The sequence below is a fragment of the Desmodus rotundus genome, chromosome 9 (assembly GCF_022682495.2).
Source record: "Desmodus rotundus isolate HL8 chromosome 9, HLdesRot8A.1, whole genome shotgun sequence".
Classification (NCBI taxonomy): domain Eukaryota; kingdom Metazoa; phylum Chordata; class Mammalia; order Chiroptera; family Phyllostomidae; genus Desmodus; species Desmodus rotundus.
In genome coordinates this window covers 38,944,792-38,966,536 of record NC_071395.1, presented here as the reverse complement: position 1 = coordinate 38,966,536, position 21,745 = coordinate 38,944,792, and the positions used below count along the sequence as shown (strand labels likewise).

Here is a 21,745-nt window from a genome sequence, read left to right as displayed (position 1 = left end):
ACAATCCCATCATCCACCTGTCCCCAAAACAGGGACCTCCTTCCTCCTCCCCGAATCCCCCCCCCAATTGATTTCCTGCCCCCCGCCTCTCCTCCTCGCCATCCCCACTGCCCTTGCACTTGCCTCCTCCCAGCCTCCCATCTCACAACAGGTTCTCATCCAAAATACCACCTTACTGTGCCCCTTCCCTGCTCCACTACCTCCCGTGGTTCCCTGGCACCTTCCCCTTCATACCAAATCTTGTCCAGAATTTGCAGCCTCGTCCTCTGTCCCTCATTCTGATCCCTTTCCGTAAACGAGCAGCCCCACCTCGGGGGCCCCTTCCTCCCCTGCTCCCCACTGGACCTCTGGTCACCCGACACTGCATTTTACCCACACGGCTGCTGCCTGCCTCCCCAGCCAGGACATCGGCGCCCAGATTTGTGTGTTTTGCTCACCGGCATACGGTGAGTGCTCAGTAATGTTTATTCGTGCCTCGGAACTCAGCTAAAACGCCCCCATGCCATGCCCTGTTCGGTGTCCAGAGGAGCCAGTAAGGTTGCCTTCACCTCGCAGGTTGACACCCAGCCCCGCTGACATCCGTGACCCTAAAAGCCGAGGAAAGCAACCTTGGACGTGCACCAAGAGCTCTGTGTGCCCACCGCTGGGCGGCGCCCTCCTTTCACCACCTCGCTGAGCCCCAGTGCGAGCCCCATGGGGCAGGTCCTGGTGTCCCTGTTTTACAGCCAGGGACACAGGCCAGAGATGGGGAGGCCCTCATTGGTGTCCTACTGCGGGGGCGGGGGGAGGACCCAGGTGGACAGTATCCCCTTGACCCCCAGCCCCTCAGCCTGCTTGGCCCTCCCTCAGGGACTCAGGGCAGCCACTTGGGAGAGGCCACCTCAATTAATCATCTTGTGTTAATCCTTCCCCATCCAACCCCACCCCCTCCGGGCTGGCTGGGCCAGGCCACTGGGCCGGCTGAGGTGGGAGCCCCGTGGACACCTGGGCTGACGAGGGGCTGCTAGGGGAGGTGAGTGTTGGGCAGGTGGGCAAAACTAGCACAGGGGGGCGGTGCTGCAGGTGCAGAGAGCCCACTAGGGCAGAGGACTTGGTGGTAAGGAAGCATTACATGGGAGCAGTGTCCCAGCCCGCTTTCCTGAGGGTCCTGAACCCACAGGGAGACAATCAGTAAGACCAAGATGAGGGGAGACAGCGGCAGTCAGGGAGGAAAGCGAAAATAGAGGTTAGGGGACAGAGACTCACACACAGAAGAACCAGAGAAGGGGGTGGAGACCGGAAGATAGAAAATGAGATAAGCTGAGATCAACAGAGAGAGACTGGGGGTGCAGAATGAATGCAGGACGTCATGAGGGAAAAGCCCCCTCACATCTTACCCTGGGCCCAGCAGGCTCCCCTGCCCTCCCCAGCTGACAGTCCCTCCTGCTGTTTCACCACCATCTGTCCTGCTGCTGTGCTGCCAGGTGGCGGTGAGGGGAGCCATGCTCCTGAGCCCTGACGAGGGGCCCGTGGCTGAGGGTGGAGGGCCGGCACCCTGTGAAGAGGCCCCCAAAAAGAAGCACCGGAGGAACCGCACCACCTTCACCACCTACCAGCTGCACCAGCTGGAGCGGGCATTCGAGGCCTCCCACTACCCGGACGTTTACAGCCGAGAGGAGCTGGCAGCCAAGGTGCACCTGCCGGAGGTGCGCGTGCAGGTAAGGGCCCCCCTCAATGACTTCGGCAGGAAGCCAGAGCTAGATAGGGAACTTCCCAGTGCATGGGTAGAAGAGAAACTGGGAAGGCCACCCGGAAGAGGGGACGTGGGACTGGGGCTGTGACATCTGAATAGGAGTTTGCCAGCAAGAAACGGTGTTTTTCTAGGCATCCAAACAGCACATGCAAGGGTGTGGAAGGTCACGTTAGAGGGGTTTCCATTGAGCTGGGTGAGAGATGGGTGGAAGGAGAGGCAGAAAATGAAGGGGAGAAAGAACCTGTGAGGGGACTCGAAAGCCAGGCTCAGCGGCTTGCACTTCATGATGAAAGCCAAGAAAGACCAGGGAGGAGCCCGAGGAGCCTGGTTAGAGAGAATGGCGAGGAGGAATGAGATTCAGGACTTAGGGGCTGATGTGATGGGGGCCATGAGGCAGGGGTTCTTCTCCCAAGACGGCCATGAGGTGGAATAACAAACCACACGGGCACTGCGGCAGGTGGGAGTCAGCTCAGACAGCAGGCAGAACCCTGAGGCTGGGAGGCCCAGACAGGGATGCATGGAGTGGGGAAGTGCCGCTCTCCCCCACTGACCCTGGGCTGAGAGCACCCTCTTGCTACTTCCAGGTGTGGTTCCAGAACCGTAGGGCCAAGTGGCGGCGCCAGGAGCGTCTGGAGACTGGCTCAGGAGCTGTGGCAGCCCCAAGGCTTCCTGACGCCCCAGCACTGCCGTTTGCCTGCCCTCCAGCCATGCCACTGCCCCTGGAGTCCTGGCTGGGCCCAGGGCCACCCGCCAGGCCAGGCCTCACTCACCTCCTGGGCCCGGCCCCGGGGCTGCAGGTGTCCTTCGGGCCTCATGCCCTTGGTTCAGCTTTCATGGAAGGCTTCACCCTGGAGGAGACATCTTTTCGGTTGCTGGCCAGGGAGCATGCACAGGCTATGGACAGGGCCTGGCCACCGGCCTGAGCCTGGTGCCTACACAGCCCTCCCTCTTTGACCTGTCCCAAGGGCCTGGGATGATAGACATAGGCCAGACTATCGATGAGGAAAGAGACTACCCATCCCCACATTTCCTGTCCATGGCCACCCATGGCAGGTCCCCATCCCACCTCACCCTGCCTTGCAGGGAGACTGGGACCCAGTCTTAGAAAGGAGGTGGCCACAGGATTCTCAGACCAGGGGGTGCAGGGCCCTGGGTGGCTCTGGGGGAGTCTGCCATCCTGGGACCTCAGTGCCCCCATCTGTCAAATGGGGGTAGGTGGATGGGTAGATTCATAGGCTCTGGGACTGTAAGACTGTAACTGGGAGCCACCAGGACCTTAATTCTCGGAGTCAGTAAGTCTAAATCCCTGCTAATCTTTCACCAGCAGGGCTGCCCAGCTCTCAGGGGCTCCCTCTCTGAGAAACAACGGCAGAGCAGCTCTGGTCCAGCTGCTTCCTCTCTCGGTGCGCTCCCGGCCAGAGCCTGTCAGGTGAGGTAGGCACAGCCATCAGCCCCGTTTTACAGGGAGGTAACTGAGGCACCGAGGTGGAAAGCCAGTTTCCTGAGGCCACTAAGCCAGTAGGGCATGGAGCTGTTCTTCACATTCACTGCCTGACTCCGTTACGCCAGGTGCAGCTGGTCCCTGCTGGCTCTGGCAGCAGGTGGACCCAGGCCAGGGCTAATGCGGGACCAGGCAGATGCTAGGTGCGCACTGCCTGTCCCTGCTCCCTCCATGTTTCAGAGCGTGGCTTATGTCCCCACTGACCACAGATTCTGTCGCATCTCCCAGCCCAGAGAGGGTGGTACGGGGCCCTTGGTGGCAAGGCCAGCATTTGTTCTGTCCAACTCCATTCATTCATTCATCCATCCATCCATCCATCTATCCAGTAAGCAATAGGGACACAACAGTAAACAAAACCGACAAAAACCCCCGCCCTAACAGAGCTGCCACTGCAGTGGGACAGACAAGATGCAAAATTAAAAAATAAAAAACAAAATATAAAAAATAAATTTTAAAAGCTGGCGGTAAGTGCCAGGGAGAATGACACAGGGGACAGCAACCGTGCATGTGTGGCAGGCAACACAGCTCAAAGTGGTGGTTAGGGAGGCCTCGCAGAGGTGACCTTGGAGACCTGGAGGAGGTGAAGGAGCGAGCTGTGGGGACACCTGAGGAAGAGCATCCAGGCAGCAGGCATGGCAGGTGCAAAGGCCACGGGGAAGGACCCTGCCAGGGGAGTTGGAGGGACATCCGAGCCCGTGTGCCGCATGGAGCGGCCCAGGACGGCTATGAAAGTGGCCCAATGCAAAATCATTTACTTAAAATATTTTTCTTTGCTCATCAGTTTTTTTTAGTGTTTGTATATTTAACGTGTGGCCCCAGACAACTCTTCTTCTTCCAGTCTAGAGAAGCCAAAAGGTTGGGCACCCCTGGGTAGAGTGAGGGAGGGCAAGAGGGAGGGGAGGAGGGGACAGGGGCAGGTCGGGCAGGGCCTGTGGTGGTTACAACTTTGATTTTTACCCTGAGAGTCATGGCAGGGTTGGGATGTGACACCTGCCCAGGGCAGGTCACTTGGGAGCGCATGTTTTCACTAATCCCCTAGGCAGAGTCCTCCTAAGCTGATAAAGGCTCTCGTTTTCCTGGGACCAGACAGAATTAGCTGTGGGGACCCTACCCTGGCCAGCCAGCGTATGGACCCAGGGGCCTGGAGGGTGGTGCCCAGCTCCTACCCCAACCTCTCCAGCCGGTGCCTGCAAGGGTTGGGGTGACCTTACAGGCACTGCTTGAGGGGTCCCCACCCCAGCCTCCTCCAATTTGGCAGGCACTGGCCTTGTCCCTGGGATCCTCAAGACCCCTCCCTCACAGCCAGGCAGGGTAGGTGTCAGGACCACTGGGAGCTGGGGTTCTCCCTGGGGCTGCAGATCATGTTCGTGGTGCCCCGTGTACACTCCAGGACACATTTTCTGGAGACCTGGGCACCAGTGGGGGTGGACAGGATGGCTGGTAGGCCCAGGTCCCTGGGCTCAATGAAGATAACTCCTGTGACCTTGGGAAGAAGGAAAGGGAAGTCCCTCCCATCTAGCTTGGCTTGCTGGTGCAGGGAGTGTCAGCTAGGAGCCCTAGAGCCAACCCCTGCCCTAAAGAACTACCTACTGGAGGTCAAAAGGACCCAGAGATGGAAGAGCCACACAGCTGACTACTGAAGCACCTGGATCCCGCCATACCTGGAGCAAGCCCTACCACTGGACTTTTCAGTTCCTAAAGCTTGCAGATTCTGTTCTGCTTCACACAGCTTGAGTCGGATTTGAGTCCCTTCCGACCAACAGTTTTGCTAGAAAAAATCTCCCACTTGAGAGCTAGAGGCCTCTTGGGCAGTGCTAGGAGGAATTCCAGGAATCAGGGCAAGAACCCCATTGAGGCCTGGGGGTGAAGATGGACAGGAGCCCAGCCAATCACCAGGAACAACTGCGTCTGAGGAGGTGCCTACCTCCCTGCCACCTGCCCACTTCGCTCTGGCCCAACGTCAGACATCACCCAATGACACCCAGGACCTGCCAATGACAACCCTAAAAGGTCTTTATTAGTCCCCAGGACCCTGATTCAGTCTCACTGTGAAGGCCACACAGAATGCAGGTAAGAAAAAGTCTGTTTTCTCCAGGAAAATAAAGTCTTCTGTGGGGCAGGATGCAGGGGGCGTGTCGTGCCCCTCTGGGGTCCTCCTCTGGGGCCTGGCGAGGTCGGTCCTTGGCAGGTCAGGGTGCTCTGGCCCTACCTCTACTAAAACTTTCGGTTCTTGCTCAGCCGGTTGTGGCGCCAGATGTTTTGTTTCCGCAGCAGCCGCCAGTACTCCCGGGTCTCGGGGTCCAGCTCCTCCAGCTTCTTAGGGGGGCCCACATTCATCTGGAACAGCCTGATGAGATGTCGGCAGGAATCAGGGCTTCCCAGCAGCCCTCCGTGACTGCCAGGCACTTCGAGCAGAGGCAGGCAGAGGCACCGGCAGGACTGGGTCTGGGGGGCTGAGTGACCTCGGGATGGTCCCTCACCTTCTCTGAGCCAGGTTTCTGGCTATGGAACAAGGGAACACCCCTATCCCAGTAGTGCTGATGTTTGAGGTGGGCACACACCAAGCCTTCTCCTGTCTCCTGGCTACACTGTCCATGCTGTGCGCCTGTAACCCCCGCCCCTCAACCTTTTGCATCTTCTCCAGCTTTAAGGATCAGCACATGTCAATAGCTTCCATGTCCTGCTAATGCTCTCAGGGCCAAAAGCAAAACCCAAATCCCCGCAGCCCCCAGGCCCTGCCAGGACTGAGCTCCATGACCTCCCTGTCTTATCTACCCCTACTCTCCACCTTGTTCTCTGAAAACCAGGTTTAGTCCTACCCCAGGACCTTTGCACTGGCTATTCCCTCTGCTACTGAAGCTCCTTTCACCCACTCAGGTCTTCACTCACGCATCACCTCCCCAGAGAAGTCCTCCCAGAAACCTCAGATTTGATCAGCCAGGCTCCTCCTCACCCCATCACTGGTTTTCCCCACTCTCCAGCCTGGCCCACTTACCACTCAGGGTACTCAGCATCCGGCTTCAGGACCACGTCCTGGCCCTCCTTGTAGATGTTGACGCCCATGGCATGAGTAGTAAGCTGGACAGGGTCTGTGCACACCTCTGGGTCCTTCAGAGCATCACTGACCACACCGCCTTTGCCGCCTTTGCCCCCCTTAATGACTGGGGGGCAGGGATAGAGTCAGTTCAGCTTGGTTTAGCCCTCCAGAGGCCAACCTTCCTTTCCTGCCCTCCACCTCTCAGGGTGGCCCCAGGTCCTGGCTGGCCTCTGTCTACTGCACTCAGATGATATGAAGCTGGTGACTACTGCATTAAGCACTAACGCTGAGTGACCGAGTCACTCCTTTTCAATTCTATTTTGTGTTTACCTCACAGAGAAAGTGCTACATCTCTAAGACCTAACATTTATTTGTCAACTCCTTTTTCAATCAAGAAGATCAGGCAAGGCTACAGCCAGCTAAAATTCAAACAACCCCTTTCGGTTTTGCTTAAGAGGTTAATACTTAGATGTGCCCCACGGCATGCTTAAATTTCTGGTGACTTGCCAAAGTTGCACAGTGATCGAAGGGCAGAAACAGGATCGGGACACAAGTTCCTGACCTCCTCTCACCCACTTCAAAACAAACCCACGCCTGCACAGTGAAACACGTTTGCCCCAGGTAACCCACACGCTGGTCACTGGCGGCTCAACTTGAGGAAGGTGCTTGCGCACCGACTCCATTCGCGCCCGAGGTTAGGTCGCTCAAACTGCGCCTGCATGTAAAACCTAGCTGTAAGCCTCTCTACGCTTGCGCCTCGATTCTAAGAGCCTCCTCCCCAACCAGCGCCTGCGCACTACAAACTACCCAATGTCTTCACTGTTCCCATCCTGGTTCCTCTTGGCCCAGCTCACCCAGTTTCTTGGCATAATTCCGTAGAAAGAGTCTTCCTGGAGTTGCAGGGCCTGGGAGCTCCCGAGCCCGCCAGCCGGTCCAGGGCCGAATAACCCCGAATAAGCTTCTGGCCGCCATGACGTACGCCAGCTTCCCACACGTACACGTTTTCGCAGAAAATAAGCGTCAGGGGCCTAAGGGTGCCTGAGAGACAGACTCCTAGAGATTCCTGGGAAATGTAGTACTCCAGCCTTAGGCATACATTGTGACATAACACACTTTTATAGGTATAACAGCTACTGTTTGAGGCGATTTTAAAAGGGTGTTTCATTGACTTTTTGCCCTTCGGTTATTTACTTTATTTTTAAAAGATTATTTATTTATTAACAGAGGGAAAGGGAGGGAGAAAGAGAGAGAAACATCAATGTGCGGTTGCCTCTCGCTTGTCCCCAACTAGGGACCTGGCCTGCAACCCAGCCACGTGCCCTGATTGAGAATGGAACTGGCGACCCTGGTTCGCAGGCCAGTGCTCAGTCCACTGAGCCACGCCAGCCAGGGTTAGTTATTCACTTTAAAGACCACACATTATGCATTCCTGATTATATTCACTGTGCAATTACTCAAAGCCTAGAAGTTACTAGAACCTCAAACCTTTTAGTTACTCAAACCTAAAAGTTATTAGAAAGCTAACACTTATTAGACTCATATTCCAGCCCAATTGCTAAATCCTTAACTGGCTTGATTTTGTTTAATCCTCGCAATTACGAGGTATTATCCCTCCTATTATTCCTACTATATCTCTCCAATTATAAGTTTATAATTGAGGAAGCCAAGACTCAGGGAGGAGACGTTAAGCCAAGACGCGCCATTCAACCTCCCTACAGTAAGCCATACCGGGAGTCCGTATTCTCGTGCTGCTTCCGTTAGCCCGCCATAGAAAGAGGCCATCTATCATTCTCCCTTATTATTTCCCAGTCCCATATCCTCCCATTTGCCATTCCTTGGAATAACTACCACAGCCTTAGGAGACCAGAAGTGATTATTGGCCCCATTTTGCAGCTAAGGAAACAGGCCCACAGGTCAGGCCAGGCTCCCTCGCTGCGTAGATGGAGGCTCGGGATTCGAACTTACGGTTCCCACACCTAGACGCCCTGCTGGTCGAAGCGGCTGGGAGAACTACATTTCCCAGCAGCCTCCGCAAGAGTGCGCATGCTCAGTAGGCCGGGAGCGCAAAGTGGATAGATTCGCCGGCGCGACGATAGGTCGGCCGGCCCGTGGCCGGGAATGGTGAGAGACCCCGGCTGGGGACACCCTGCGGGTCCTGGATGTGTACTCCTGGAGGTCGCGCGGTGAGGCCACCTCGGTTTGGGGAGTGAGTGTCCCGGCAGGGCAAAGCGGAATCTGGGACCGGCGTCCGAGGCTACCGGTCTGAAGTCTTGAATCTTGGATCTGCCTAAGTATTGGGGTCTTAACTCGTAGCTTTAGGCTTGAGTTGTATTTTCAGGCCGGGTCTGAGGTCCGGGTCTCAGTCTGGAGTCCATCTTGAGCGTGGCATTGAGGTTTTGAGATTATGGTGGGCTTCCTGGTGTCTTGGATCTCTAGTATTAAGTCTGAGGTCCTGAGTCTAAAGTTTTAGGCTGGGTTCTTATGTCCGGCGTCTTGTGGACCTGCACCTGTTGAGTTTGTTTGTAAGGGTGTATCTGCAGCCTGGGTGCCACGTCGCGGAGGAAGAGGCTTGGAACAGTAAGGGCGGGGATCAACAGGATCCATAGTGGGGAGAGGTCTGGGGTGACAGGTGCAAGGGGAATCCTTGCGTGTTTGGAGCCCAGGATGCCACTGACTTAAAACTGCTCATTCTGTGCCTCTGTTTTGTCATCTGTAAAATGGGGACCATTGCAGGATATGGTGGGTTTAAATTATGTGTTCTGTACGAACAGCTCCCAGCTAGCGTCTGGCACCAAGTTGGTACAGGAAATCTCATCTTTGAATGTCTTTCATATGCTGTCCTGAGCCTGGGGTCCAGGCATTGAATTCCTGACAATCCTCCAACCCCTTCCAGGGCCTCCAGCCATGGACTTGGAAGAGCCCAGGGACACACTTGTGCCCTCTCAGGACCTCACCCCTGACTGCCAGTGGGACCTGGTGCCAGGAGGCCCATGCAGCCTGAATCAGATGGAATTTGATGGGCCAAATATTCCAGACCTGGTGCAACAGTTTGAGGCTCTGCCGGGTGATCTGGTGGGTCTGTCCCCAGATGGACTCCCCTGCCCCCTGCACATTGCCACTGGTCACGGCCTGGCCCCCCAGGATGTGGCAGATGCCCACGGGCTCTTGTCTGCTGAGGCTGGCAGGGACGACCTGCTAAGCCTTTTGCACCTCGAGGAGTGCCCTCCTTCCCAGTCTTGTCCCAAGGAGCCTCCAGACCCTGCTCCTCGCCTGTTGCAGCCCCCTGAAGACCCAAATGGGGATACTGGCCCCTCAGAATGGGAAGAGGGAGCTTCTGCTGAGCAGCGTGACAGCAAGAGCTCGAGCAGCTCCCCAGAACCCTGGTTGGAAACAGTCCCTCTGATTGCTCCTGAAGAGCGGCCTGCCAGTGCCCAGGTAGTGCCTGCCCCAACCTCCACACCTGCTCTGCTGCCAGGAGCCACACCAGGGGGACTCAGGCCTGTCCCTCTTCTGTCTTCTCCTAGAGCCCCGAGACTGTGGCTTCATACCCTGCCCTCCAGGAGGGTGAGTGTTGCGCCCACCCTGGCCCCAGGAACCTAGGGGTTTCAGAATAGTCTGAATCAGGCTCCTGAAATCTGACTCAAAGTTTGCCAGTAAGAGGTTGCTCCTAGAGAGGCTCTGAGAATGGTTTTAGGTGGATTCCTGATACCTGGAAGAAGAGAGACAGCCTTGAGAATGTTCTAGAGTGAGTAGAGGGCAGTAAGGAAGGCTTGGGTATTTGTAGCATGTCATTCTAGCAGGTATTGGCAAATTATCATCTATGGTCCAACTCTGGCCTACCACCTGTCCTAGTACGTCTTGTGTTAGAGCTTGTATAGAGCTATGATGACTTTTTTATTTGTAAGTGGTCAGGAAAAAAATCAAAAGAAAAGTAATATTTCTTGACATTTGAAAATAATATGCAACTCAAATTTCAGTGTCCATAAATAAAGTTTTATTGGGACACCATCATGTGCATTCATTTACATATTGTCTATGGTGGCTTTTGTGTTGCAACAGGGACCACTTGGCTCACAAAATAAAAAATAATTCACTGTTTGGCCTTTTGCATGAAAGTTTGCCAAGCTCTGCTCCAAAGGCATCAGAAGAACAAGTTCTGGTCACCTGGAATGGTCTGGAATTTTCCCCCAAAGTACCTGAAGCTATATGTCAAATAGCAAATTCTATGGTTGTGAGAAGAGAATATGGTTTAGACCTGTGGTTCCAAGAATGTTCTAGAGTCATGGGTGGAGCTACGACTCACCCAGGGAGTTCCAGAACTTGGCATCTCGCCTGTGGTTCTAGATTAAAAGAACCTAGGCAGATGAGAGGGTTCTGGAATGGTAAGCAGAGCTGTCTGGTTCTACTTGGACTGGGAAGTTCTCTTCACAGAATGAATAGAATTTATCTGTGGCTGTAGACCAGTAGGGAGTGTTCTAGAACTGGGAAGAGCAGTACAGTTCTAGAGTCATCAGAACGTTCTAGAATGCTGCCAGGCAGTAATAATGTGAGCCCTATGTGACTTGAAATTTTCTAGTCCTCCACATTAAAAAAACAAACAGGTGACATTAATAACACATTTTAACTAGCCTAATATGTTTAAAATAATATTTCAACGTATAATTAACATTTCACAATTATTTTACTTTTTGTTCATATTAAGAGCTTTAAAATCCAGTGTGTGTTTTGTGCTTACAGCACATCTCTGTCCAGACCAGCCACATTTCAAGTACATAATGCCCACGTGGGCTGGTGGCTGCCATACTGGACGGCACAGTTCCGGAACCCCAGAGCAGAGTTGTCTGTTGTTCCAGAATGCGTAGATCACGAAGGACAATGGGCAGAGATACCTGTGGTTTACGTTCACAGACAGGAGTGTGGTTTACTTCACTGAGGCCTATACCTGTGGTTCTAAACCAAAAAGCAATAGCAATGGATTAGAACATTCTAGAACTGCTGGCAGAGCTGTCTGGTTTTATGTTGCTCAGGAGATTCTGGAGCCATGCGGACAAAGCTTTATGTGGTTCTGGGCTAGCTCATGTCTAGAGCCATGACCAGAGTTGTTTGTTTCTGAATGTTCAAGTAATTCACTGGGCGTATCTGCGGTCGTGAATTATTGAGGAATTCTAGAGCCATAGGAAGAGCTACCTGATGCTCTCATGATTAAGAAATTCTGGAATCATGGAGTGGGAAAGTCTGATTCTGGAGTCGTGTAGGTTTCTAGAAACCCTGACCGAATTCTGTGATTTGAAATTGCCAGGACGTTCTAGATACGTAAGTCAGAGCCATCTGGGGTTGTGGACGGCGCGAGAGTTTTAGATACGTGGACAGTTGTCTCTCCCTGGGTGGGCATTTCTATGACTAGAGTAGAGTTTTCTACAGTCTTGGGTAGGTAGGGGAGAATTCTAGAACAATGGGCAGAACTAGTGACCTCCAGACTGATTAGGGGGATTCCAGAACCCTTGGGTGGAATTGACTGCGGTTCTGTAGTGTGGCAGACTTAGAAATGGAGTGGGACCGTCTGCTGTAGCCTAGTCATGGAATTCTAGAAACACAGGGTGGAGGTGTCTGTCAGCATTGGTGCTATTTTCGGATCTAGCTGTGCTTCTGGACTCACACAGGCCCCCTGGAACTAACTAGGTTCTCTGCCTGGGAGTCCTTGAGTCACGGACGGAGTCGGCTCTAGAGTGCCAGAGCAGACAGGTTTAGACAGGGCCAAGCTGCTGGGCCGTGTCTCCTGCTGGTGGATAGTCCTGGGAAAGTGGACAAACACATGTGGGTCAACAGTATCAGGTCACGAGAGGGTAGATCTCTGTGCTTCCAGACTTCAGACAGCCAAGATCCTGGACCAAACCCACAGGTTGGACAAGTGTGGCCTTGGCTCTCGGGGGCTGACCTGTCTCCATTGTTGCCCTCAGTATCAGGACCCTGTGACCATGAAGACCTCCGCGATGGTGTCATATTTGGGGCCAAATACCTGGGCTCCACCCAGCTGGTATCCGAGCGGAACCCACCCCCCAGCACTCGAATGGCACAGGCCCAGGAGGCTGTGGACCGCATCAAGGTGAAGCCAGGGGCTGGAGGTGGGTTGGTGGGCAAGAAGGCTACAGACTGGGCCCTCTAAGGCCTGGGAGCCTGATAGGGCAAAGGCTGGGTCTTTGGGTTCTTCTACTTGCCACTCCACCCCCACAGGCCCCTGATGGCGAGACCCAGCCCATGACGGAGGTGGACCTCTTTATCTCCACCAAGAGGGTTAAGGTTCTGATGGTCGACTCCCAGGTACAGGACCCAGGCCTGGTCTCTGGCATATGGGGGGCTCTGCTGAGGTTTCTGCAGCCCACCCAGGCCCGATCGCCCCCTCCTCCAGGAGGCCATGATGGACCATGCCCTGCAGACCATCTCCTACATTGCTGACATTGGCAGCGTGCTGGTGATCATGGCCCGCCGGCGGGTGGCCCGGCGGCCCGCATCCCAGGCCCACGGCCACCGGCTCTACAAGATGATCTGCCACGTTTTCCACTCAGACGATGTGAGCAGCTGGGCCCCAGGTGTCCTGTGGTGCAGGGGGACATGGACAAGCCCCCACCCTCCTCTAAAGCTCCCCTGGCCCCACTGTCCTCCCACTGGTCCTCAGTGATGGCAGCTGTCTCCATCCCTCCAATGGGTCCCACACTTTCCAATTTTTTCCATAAGACTGCGAGACTGGCACCAGATCCCTCAAACCTTCACTGTCCCAGGCTTGCCTCTCTCCACAGATTCCCCAAGACAGCGGGTGTTTTCCCAAAATCTTGTCCCTTGGGAATCTTGCTCCGGGTGGGGCAGGAGGGCTGGGCTCTGAGATGTCAGAGGATTTGGGTGACCAGAAGGAAGAGGGTGTGACACCCCCAGGGAGATGCTGCCCATCTTCCACAGGCCCAGCTCATTGCTCAGGCCATCGGCCAGGCCTTCTCTGTGGCATATAGCCAGTTCCTGCAGGAAAGCGGCATTGACCCCCGCCAGGTGGGCATCCAGCCAAGCCAGGGGGCCACAGGCTCTGGCTACCTCCACAATGGAGACCTCGACCACTTCTCCAACAGCGAGAACTGCAGGGAGGTGAGCAGGTAGGTGGGTCACCCCCTGCCAGTCCCCCACCAAGTGGCCCTCATGCCCCACCCATGTCCTCTTCCAGGTGGTCATTGAGAAGCGCCGGGGTGAGGGCTTGGGCGTGGCCCTGGTGGAGTCGGGCTGGGGCTCCTTGCTGCCCACAGCTGTCATCGCCAACTTGCTGCATGGGGGCCCAGCGGAGCGCTCAGGGGCCCTCAGCATTGGGGACCGCCTTACCGCCATCAACGGGACCAGCCTCGTGGGGCTGCCCCTGGCCACTGTCCAGGCTGCCGTCCGTGTGAGTCCTGGGGTGGCAAGGGCCAGAGGGACTGGCCTGAGGGCTCCCAGGTGGCAGCCTGCCTCTCCACGTAGCTGGGAAGGGGTGCCCGAGGCCACAGAAACACCTTCTTTGGACAGGTCTGTGGGGCCCAGCCCATAAGGGACATGATAGAATCCTACCAGCTTCCATATACTTAGGGAAACTGAGGCTGGGAGAGGGGATGTCATCCATCCAGGGTGACCTCAGCAGTGCATTCTTGAGTCTTGACCCTTGTTGGCCACAAAGGGAAAGTGAGGCCCAGGGATGAGGAGGCACCCGGCCAGGTCAGAAGAGCGGTTCTGACACCAGCCCACACAGCACGTTACTGAGTGTTTGTGACCCTGCCTGGTAGCTACTGCTAGAAACTTGCTTTTGACCATGAGGAAACTGAGGCCCAGGGAGTCAGGGAGGTGAGAGGTCACACAGCTCCAACCTTGAGGCCGTGTGGCTCCCACCTGTGTTCTTAACTGCTCCTTGAGGGGCCTTCTGGAATCTAGAGCCTTGACTCCAAACCTCCATTTTCTGGGTGGACAAACTGAGGCCCAGAGGAGGCTGCAGCTTGCCAAGAGGTCTAGCAGCCTCCTGAAGGCCCAGCTAGGCCAACAGGCCTTGTCCCACACAGGAGGTAAAGTCGCAGACACTGGTGACTCTCAGCATCGTCCACTGCCCGCCGGTCACCACAGCCATCATCCACCGGCCACATGCCCGCGAGCAGCTGGGCTTCTGCGTGGAAGACGGCATTGTGAGGCCCCAGCCCCGGGCACTGTGTTGGGGGCGGGCAGCTTTAAGCGCGCACCCGAGCAGCACAGCTCCTTCCTGTCCCGGCAGATCTGCAGTCTCCTCCGTGGTGGCATTGCTGAGCGCGGGGGCGTTCGCGTGGGACACCGGATCATCGAGATCAATGGGCACAGTGTGGTGGCCACGCCACATGCCCGCGTCATTGAGCTGCTCACGGAGGCCCACACTGAGGTGCGTGGGCAGTGGATGGGACTGGGGGCGCCCTCCCACGAGCCCACGCCCACCCTGAGCCCCCACCTCCCTTCCCGCCCCCCAGGTCCACATCAAGACCATGCCGGCCACCACCTATCGCCTGCTCACGGGCCAGGAGCAGCCCGTGTACTTGTGACCGGCCACCACCCCACCACGGTGCCTTAGCCCTGCTGGCCCTGGAGCTCCTGTCAAAGGGGCCTCCTTGGCTAGCCGGGGCCCCAGAGGATTCCTGGCTCTTTATTATTTTCCGATGTAAAAAAATTAAAAGCTTATCAAATGGGTAAGGTCTCGGACCAGGGTGTGGTGGGGATTAACAGGAAAAACAGGACTTAACTCTGGCATCCTTGTCCTTCCTGGAAGCCCCGACAAGCAGTGCCGTGAAAATGTTTATTAAAGACCAGGTGGAAGGAGGCAGGGTTTGGGGTTCTGTATGAGAAACCAAGTCCCAGCTCCAGGGAGGAAAAGTGGGGGGCCAGCCAGCCACGCAGGAGGCGGTCACAGGTCCGTGGCTGGGCCCCAGTCGTAGCCGTCTTCGTCAGAGGACCCCATGTCTCGGGCTTGTGTAAACTTTTTCCTCACGGCTTCCCGCGCATATGTGCTGAGGACCAGAAATAGAATAGAGGCTGTTAGTGGGGCGGGTATGGACTCACCAGTAACCAAGGCTGGCTCTGTGCTAGGCACGCTGGATGTGGGCAGAGATGAGCAAGACTAGGCATTAGGGGGTTGGTCTTATTAATGAACTCACTCCTTCACAGCCTTCAAAGCCCTAGTTCCAATGTCCCCTCCTTCAGGAAGCCTTCCCAGTCTTACCAGAATGAGGATTCCCGCTCCCAGGGCCCTGACTACATAGGGCTTAGAGTGCCTCTGACTGCCTCTATCTTGCCTACCAGAATAGTGCCTCAGAAGGATGGCTTGGTTCTAGGTCTCTTCTTCACCCCCACCCAAACCCTGAGTACCAGGGGAGGGGTTGAGGGGCCCCAGCCTGGAGTACAGGAGCTCTTACCGTATGCTGTCCTGTCGCAACTGACCCTGTGGGTGGTGCCTTTCCGCCTTGGAGAGGGAGAAAGCAGGTTAACCCCCCAAAAGTATGGTAAATTAGGGTGAGGTACCACCCCAATCCCACTTCCCCACCTTTGCCCAGGCAGTGCTACCCACAGGCTTTCTCCTTGCCCCCACAACCAGGCTGCAGCTCATCCCCAATTTTTTGACTTTTATTTTTTAAACTTTTTTTTTTTTTTTTTTTTTTCCTTTTAGAGAGGGGAAGGCAGGGAGAGAAACATCAACATGTGAGAGATTCGGTTACCTCACACACCTCCCCCCAACTGGGGGCCTGGCCCTCAACCCAGGCATGTGCCCTGACTGGGAATTGAACTGGCGCTCTCTCGGTTCACAGGCCAGCACTCAATCCACTGAGCCACACCAGCCAGGGCTCATCCCCAGTTTTCAATGAGAAAATAGGCTGGAACAGGGGAAGGCCTTGGCTATCTCCTAGCGTGTCAGCAAAGGGGGAACCAGGTTTCCCATCTGTAAGATTTCTCAGAGAACTGCTGTCGGGTTCGTGAGTTCACACGTGTGAAGCGCTGAGGAGAGTGCCTACCCAGTACGTGGGCTGCCGTGAGAGCCGAGCAGGTGGGGCGCCGCGCACCGCACAGAACACCACTGCCCCCAGAGACAGCCCGGGTTTGCACGTTTTACATTCACCAAGAGGGGGTCTGGAGGAAGGGGTGTCTGTGTCGAATTAACAGATGGGCACTACAGGCACTAATGCAGCCCCAAATAGAATAAGAACTAAAAAAAATTGTTATTGTTAAACATCCAACGACTATAAGCCAGAACTTGGGTTAACTGTGCTGAGTTTTCAACAACCACCCTGTGATGTCAAGACTTTCAGCCCCTGCCCTGTATCCCCGATAAGGAAACTTCCTGCACACAGGCTAAAATATTTGCTAGAAGTGATTCGGTGGATCATACAGCCTAGGTCCGGGTCCCAGGTATGGGTCTGAGCAAGAAGTTTCTGTTTGTTGCCATCCTGGCAGGAAATAGGGTCCCAGGTGTCCGCCCTGCCCCATCCCATCCCCTGCTCACCTGGGCCCCTCGGTGACCCGAGGGTCTCTCATGGTCCTGCAGGCTCTGGGGTTTGTCCACTAGCACAGGCTCCGAGGACCGGACCAGGGCTGGTGCTGGGGGGCCCTCATCCACGTCTGTGAGGGGTCCGCCCTCACCATCTGTGTAGCCCTCGCCGTCCGTGTAGCCCTCGCCATCTGTCTCATAGTCACTGTTGACCCGGCTGTCACAGCTCAGATCCGCGGAGCTGTCAGCCAGGCCCCGGTGAGGGAGGTCCAAGTTGTTCTCCAGGGAGCCATCTAGCTGTGGGGCAGGGTGGCTGGCTGAGCCTCCTGGACCTCAGACCAAACCCTGGCTCAGAATACCACCTCAAACGCCAGTTCCAAACCAGCTAAACCATTGATCCTCAACTTGATACTTAACCCTTGACCCCAGGATGAGTTTTGACCATTGAGCCCTTGCTTGACTCAAGGCTGAGACCCCAAATCTGACTTGAGCCCCAAACCTTGAATCCACCCCCTGTCCCCAAACTGAGTCTCCCAATCTCATCTCACCTCAGGTACCCAATCCAGACCCTAATCTCAGGTCAGATCTTGGCCTTGGCCATGCCCCTGACCCCTGACCTAGCCCTAAATCCAGATAGAGTCTCCAAACCCTGGCCAGGTACCTGGTCCTCAGCCGTCCAGATGGGCCGAATCTGCTGCTCTCGGATAATGGCCTTGAGCTCCTGGTACCAGCTGTCACTTGTGCCATGCAGGTGAATGGTGGCTGTGGGAGGGGGCATCGGTGTGGGCTGAGAGTCAGCCAGAACCACTGCTTCCCCTGGGACTCCCACTCCTGCCTTACCTGTGAAGAGGTGGTCACTGTGCTTCCACAGCTTCTGGGCTTGAGCGTAGAGGCGGCGGGTGCTGCGGCGGGACGCCGGCGCCAACCATTGGCGCAGAGCCTTGAGGGCCTTGCGGCTCTCGGGGGCACAGAAGACCACAATGGGGTAGTACTGCACGTAGTTGAGGCGCTCAACTGCTGAGGGTGTCACGTCTAGGAGTGCATGCTTGTCCTGCACAGGGGGTGGTGGGGGAGGGAGAATGTGGAGAGAGAAACACACCCAGAACAGGCCAAAAAAGACAAGTGAAGAATTGGGGAGCAAGACTCAGGTAGGAGTGGACCCCAGCCTGGCACATCCACAGGCCAGCATGTAGGGGGGCGGGGCTGGTCCTAACCCAGGCTACAGAGTCTTGAGCACCCGAGCCCCAGTTTGAGTCTCCCTGCCTTTTTCCAGGGCTGGCATGCTGCCTTGTGCCTCTGGGCAGGCTCTGTCCCCCTCAGGCCCCAACATTACAGAAAGTCTCCAAAAGAGACTCCATGGGAGACCACACTTGCAGGGCATGGGGAGAGAACAGGTTGGATGGCTGGGCCTCAGTTTCATGATCCATGAAATGGGACCCACAGCAGAGCCCTGCTTACTTTCTCCGCGATCACCCTCACGGTGTCCAGTTTGACAATCTTAGACGGGCTGTCGGTCCTCAACACACTCTCTGTGGAGGGGAGAGGCAAGTGGCAGCTTTCAGGTGGGCAGTCTCCTAGCCCCTCAAATTTGTGTCTACCTGTCCCTCCCCTGCTCAAGATCCCACCATGGCTCCCCATTGCCCTTGAGAGGTATCGTAATAGCAGCAGGAGCTCCAGTTGGACTTGTGCCCAATGCTGCTGATCTGTGTCCCTTCCTAACATCAGCCCTTAACTCCCCCTGCTGAGGGGAGGCTGTTACTGTCCCATCTGGCAGATGGGGAAACGGCCTCAGGGACATAAGGTCACCAGCTCAGGCTCATCAAGCCACCAACCGACAGGGTCAGGAGCCTGATGCAGAGTCTGTGCTCCAGAGGTTCTTCTCCCAGGCTTGGTCCCAACTCTAGGCCTTTGCTTGGGCTGTGACATGCGCATTGTTGTGCAGCCATCACCTCCAATTGTCTCCAGAACTTTCTCATCTTCCCAAACTGGCACTCTGCCCCCACCAAACACTAACTCCTTCTGCAGCCCCTGGCTCCCACCATCTACTTCCTGTCTCCGTGAATCTGACTCCTCTGGGGACTTCCCGTGAATGGAGTCACATAGTTATTTGTACTCTGTCTGATGTTTCATTGAGCATAATGTAGCATGGGTCAGAATTTTCCTCCTTTTCAAAGCTGAATAACGTTCCATTGGACGGACCACATTGTGTTTATTCCTTCGTCCGCCCGTGGACACCTGGACTGTGTCCACCTCTAGGCTGTTGTGAATAATGCTGCTGTGAGCCTGAAGTTGCAGCTTTCCATTCTTTCGATGTGTCAAAACGCTTTTTAACTTCTTTTCAACCATTTAAAATATGTAAATACCATTCTTAGTAGGCTGTATAAAATAGCTGCTGGGCCAGGTTTGGCCTGGGAGATGTCATTTGTTGACTCCAATTCTGGCTTGTTTCTGAAGCCATTAATTTTTGGTCTCCTTGGGGGACCTTGCGTATTTGGTTGGACGCTGAGTCCACAGCTCAGTAAACAGATCTCTTGAACAAAGGAAGGAACAACCAGCACGTTGGCTCATTTGGCACTGACTGGTGAACTGGGTTAAGAAAAATTCAGAAGCTCTATCCAGCCAGACAATACCAAGATTGATTGAGGATGTCTGGCCTGGGCATTAGAATGGGTGCTAGTGATTCATGTTCTAACTCTTACCCCAAACAACATCATTAGCAGCCCCTCTCAATCTGCCTCAGCCCCAGGGACTGGGAAACGGTTATGAAATGATTCACCAACAGGATTGCCAAGGAACCTGGTTTCTCACCTGCAATTTCAAACTGGTCAGGCATCTCAGCAGTCAACTTCTGCATAGCAATGTCAGCCACGGGTCCCAGGATCACCACCGGGCGCTTGAAATTGGCTGAGGGGCCAGCAAATAATGACAAGAATCAGCATCCCATCTGCTAGCTAGGTTCTTGCACGACCACTCTCCACCTCCCCTTATAGAGTAGTTTCATAGCTAGCCAGACCCATGCTGCTCAGCTAAAGATTCCATCTCCCAGCTTCCCTTGCAGCTAGGGATGGCCATGTGACTAAGTTCTGGTCAATGGGGTGCAAGCAGAATTAATGTGAGCAATTTGGGGTATATCCTTCAAGGAAAGGGGTGAACCCTCCCTGTCTTCTTTCCCTTTCCTGTTGGCTGGAATGTGGGTACTGGTGCACCATCTTGGACCACACAGGCAAAAAAATAAGACAAGGAGCCTGGATCCCTGAAACTGAAGCAGCCAGGCCACACTGGGACTGTTACTTGAAAAAGAAACTTTTTTTAATGCAGCTGTCACTTGGGGTCTCTGTTAGAGCAGTTGAACCCAGCTAACTCAGTGGTCAGCAAAACTATCAATACAACTCGAGGACCACGTTTGGCCCACTGCTTGCTTCCTTAAAGTTTTATTGGCATATAGTCATGTCCATTTATTTATGTACTACCTCTGGCTGCCTTCCCTCAGAGTAGAGCAGTTTTGAAAAAAACTGGCCCACAAACTCTAAAATAGTTACTCTCCAGCCCTTTGCAGCAAGAATTTGCAGACCTCTGGACTGACTGATAGATGCTTTCACGGATGTAGAAACGGTGCTGAAGGCATCTTGGTGGGAGGAGAGGGAGTCACAGGCCCTCTGTTTACACCTTCTCCTTTTCTCCTCCTAGGCCTCTCTCTCTCTTAAAAGCTTAATACATTCGTATTTCTAAACTCTCACTGCCTGGGGGTAGAAATTAAGCAGCCGGCCTTTGATTTTTAAGGTGTTTTTTGTCCGCATGTTGGTGCAGCAGCTGAAGGAAGCTGTCTTTTCTTTTATCTTGGGTGCACAGCTCTTCCCACCCTCCTGCAGTATTTATTGCTACAGGCCTCTGCACCTGGTTTTAATCCCTTCTCCCCTGAGACTGGGGAAGAGCTTAATCGCTTCCCTTGCTAAAGTCATCTGGATAATAAGGCTGTTGCCCTTCCCCCTTCTCAGGCAGGGAGAGGCTCTATGTGCTGGTTTTGTGCCAGTGTGTTTATTTTTAATTATGATAAAATATAGATAACATGAAATTTAATGTTTTAACCTGTACATTGCAGAGCATGTCATTCAGTGGCATTTAGCACGTTCACAATGTAGGGGGACCTCCTGTGAGTGGAACCACATAGTGTTTGTCCTGCGTCTGACTTATTTCATGAGCGTAACGTCCTCAAGTTTCGTCTGTGCTGTAGCACGGAGCAGCATGGTCTTCCTCGTTAAGGCTGAATAACATTCCATTGTCTGGGTGGACACATTGTGTGTATCCCTTCACCCGTTCATGGTTGTTTCCGCCTCTTCGCTTTTGTGAATAACACTGCTGTGAACTTTCATTTTCAAGGTGCAGCCTTCAGTTCTTTCCATGTGTCAAAAAATTTTATAACTTCTTTTCAACCATTTAAAATATGCAAATACTGCCCTGGCTGGTGTGACTCAGTGGATTGAGTGGTGACCTGTGAACCTAAAGGTCATTGGTTCAATTCCGGTCAGGCCACACGCCTGGGTTGCAGGCGAGGTCCCCAACTGGGGATGAGCAAGAGGCAGCCGATCGACATCTCTCTCAGACATCAATGTTTCTTTCCCTGTCTTTCTCCCTCCCTTCCCCTCCCTCTTAAGAAAAAAAAAAAAAAAAGAATCTTTAATAAAACATGTAAATACCATTCTTAGTTAGTAAGCTGTATAAAAATAGCTGGTGAGCCAGATTTGGCCTGGGAGATGTAATTTGTTGACCCCAATTCTAGCTTATTTCTGTAGTTGTTAGTTTTTGCTCTCCTAGGGAGACCTTGTGTATTTTGTTTGATGCAACCAGCACTGCCATCTAGTTCTAGAACATTCTCATCCCCCCCCCCCAAAAAAAAACCCTGTTTCCCTGAGCAATCACTCACCATTCCCCTTCCCCACTTTCTGCCTCTGTGGAGCTCCCTGATCTGGACACTTC

At 54.4% G+C, this 21,745-nt stretch overlaps 4 protein-coding genes across 11 annotated transcripts in view; 2 read left to right on the top strand and 2 right to left on the bottom strand.

Moving 5' to 3' along the window:
- The first annotated feature begins 816 nt into the window (after window positions 1–816).
- On the top strand, window positions 817–4,014 carry RAX2 (retina and anterior neural fold homeobox 2). Its single transcript, XM_024569247.4, has 3 exons — window positions 817–1,012; window positions 1,464–1,697; window positions 2,317–4,014. Exons 2-3 carry the CDS (start codon window positions 1,482–1,484, stop codon window positions 2,653–2,655), a joined length of 555 nt encoding a protein of 184 aa, XP_024425015.1. The 5' UTR covers window positions 817–1,012; window positions 1,464–1,481; the 3' UTR covers window positions 2,656–4,014.
- Window positions 4,015–5,228: 1,214 nt separating this feature from the next.
- Window positions 5,229–7,274, bottom strand: MRPL54 (mitochondrial ribosomal protein L54). The gene is made up of 3 exons (XM_024569246.4): window positions 7,125–7,274; window positions 6,229–6,394; window positions 5,229–5,580 (listed from the first exon to the last, which is right to left on the bottom strand). The coding sequence occupies exons 1-3, from the start codon at window positions 7,240–7,242 to the stop codon at window positions 5,448–5,450; spliced, it is 417 nt and encodes a 138-aa protein (XP_024425014.1). The 5' UTR covers window positions 7,243–7,274; the 3' UTR covers window positions 5,229–5,447.
- Window positions 7,275–8,309: 1,035 nt separating this feature from the next.
- On the top strand, window positions 8,310–14,985 carry APBA3 (amyloid beta precursor protein binding family A member 3). Of its 4 annotated transcripts, none has more exons than XM_045202336.2 (11): window positions 8,310–8,453; window positions 9,164–9,705; window positions 9,795–9,834; window positions 12,228–12,373; window positions 12,502–12,588; window positions 12,677–12,838; window positions 13,222–13,401; window positions 13,478–13,690; window positions 14,334–14,453; window positions 14,540–14,680; window positions 14,766–14,985. In XM_045202336.2, exons 2-11 carry the CDS (start codon window positions 9,175–9,177, stop codon window positions 14,835–14,837), a joined length of 1,692 nt encoding a protein of 563 aa, XP_045058271.2. In that variant the 5' UTR covers window positions 8,310–8,453; window positions 9,164–9,174; the 3' UTR covers window positions 14,838–14,985. The 4 variants fall into 4 exon arrangements, with proteins under 4 accessions (XP_045058271.2, XP_024424926.2, XP_045058272.2 ...); XM_024569158.4 differs by having other exon boundaries at window positions 8,314–8,476; XM_045202337.3 differs by having other exon boundaries at window positions 8,314–8,530.
- An 89-nt stretch (window positions 14,986–15,074) lies between these two features.
- Window positions 15,075–21,745, bottom strand: part of TJP3 (tight junction protein 3) — a 28,580-nt gene continuing 21,909 nt past the window's right edge. For all 5 annotated transcript variants that reach the window (XM_024569143.4, XM_024569144.4, XM_024569147.4 and 2 more), the window contains exons 15-21: window positions 19,580–19,675; window positions 18,230–18,300; window positions 17,612–17,822; window positions 17,433–17,533; window positions 16,787–17,068; window positions 15,705–15,751; window positions 15,075–15,299 (exon numbers count right to left, since the gene is read on the bottom strand). In XM_024569143.4, coding sequence (XP_024424911.2) covers window positions 15,197–15,299; window positions 15,705–15,751; window positions 16,787–17,068; window positions 17,433–17,533; window positions 17,612–17,822; window positions 18,230–18,300; window positions 19,580–19,675 — 911 coding nt within the window. In that variant the 3' untranslated portion in view covers window positions 15,075–15,196. The remainder of the gene's footprint in view (window positions 15,300–15,704; window positions 15,752–16,786; window positions 17,069–17,432; window positions 17,534–17,611; window positions 17,823–18,229; window positions 18,301–19,579; window positions 19,676–21,745) is intronic.

What these genes read in the sequence shown, in the direction of transcription:
- APBA3 (XM_045202336.2), top strand. Translation starts at nt 9,175, where the DNA reads ATGGACTTGGAAGAGCCCAGGGACACACTTGTGCCCTCTCAGGACCTC. An exon ending in TTCTGATGGTCGACTCCCAG is followed by an intron (nt 12,589 to 12,676) that starts GTACAGGACCCA and finishes CCCCTCCTCCAG; the next exon opens with GAGGCCATGATGGACCATGC. An exon ending in CTGTCCAGGCTGCCGTCCGT is followed by an intron (nt 13,691 to 14,333) that starts GTGAGTCCTGGG and finishes TGTCCCACACAG; the next exon opens with GAGGTAAAGTCGCAGACACT.
- MRPL54 (XM_024569246.4), bottom strand. Translation starts at nt 7,242, where the DNA reads ATGGCGGCCAGAAGCTTATTCGGGGTTATTCGGCCCTGGACCGGCTGG. An exon ending in GAATTATGCCAAGAAACTGG is followed by an intron (nt 6,395 to 7,124) that starts GTGAGCTGGGCC and finishes CCTGCCCCCCAG; the next exon opens with TCATTAAGGGGGGCAAAGGC. An exon ending in GATGCTGAGTACCCTGAGTG is followed by an intron (nt 5,581 to 6,228) that starts GTAAGTGGGCCA and finishes ACATCTCATCAG; the next exon opens with GCTGTTCCAGATGAATGTGG.
- RAX2 (XM_024569247.4), top strand. Translation starts at nt 1,482, where the DNA reads ATGCTCCTGAGCCCTGACGAGGGGCCCGTGGCTGAGGGTGGAGGGCCG. An exon ending in TGCCGGAGGTGCGCGTGCAG is followed by an intron (nt 1,698 to 2,316) that starts GTAAGGGCCCCC and finishes TGCTACTTCCAG; the next exon opens with GTGTGGTTCCAGAACCGTAG.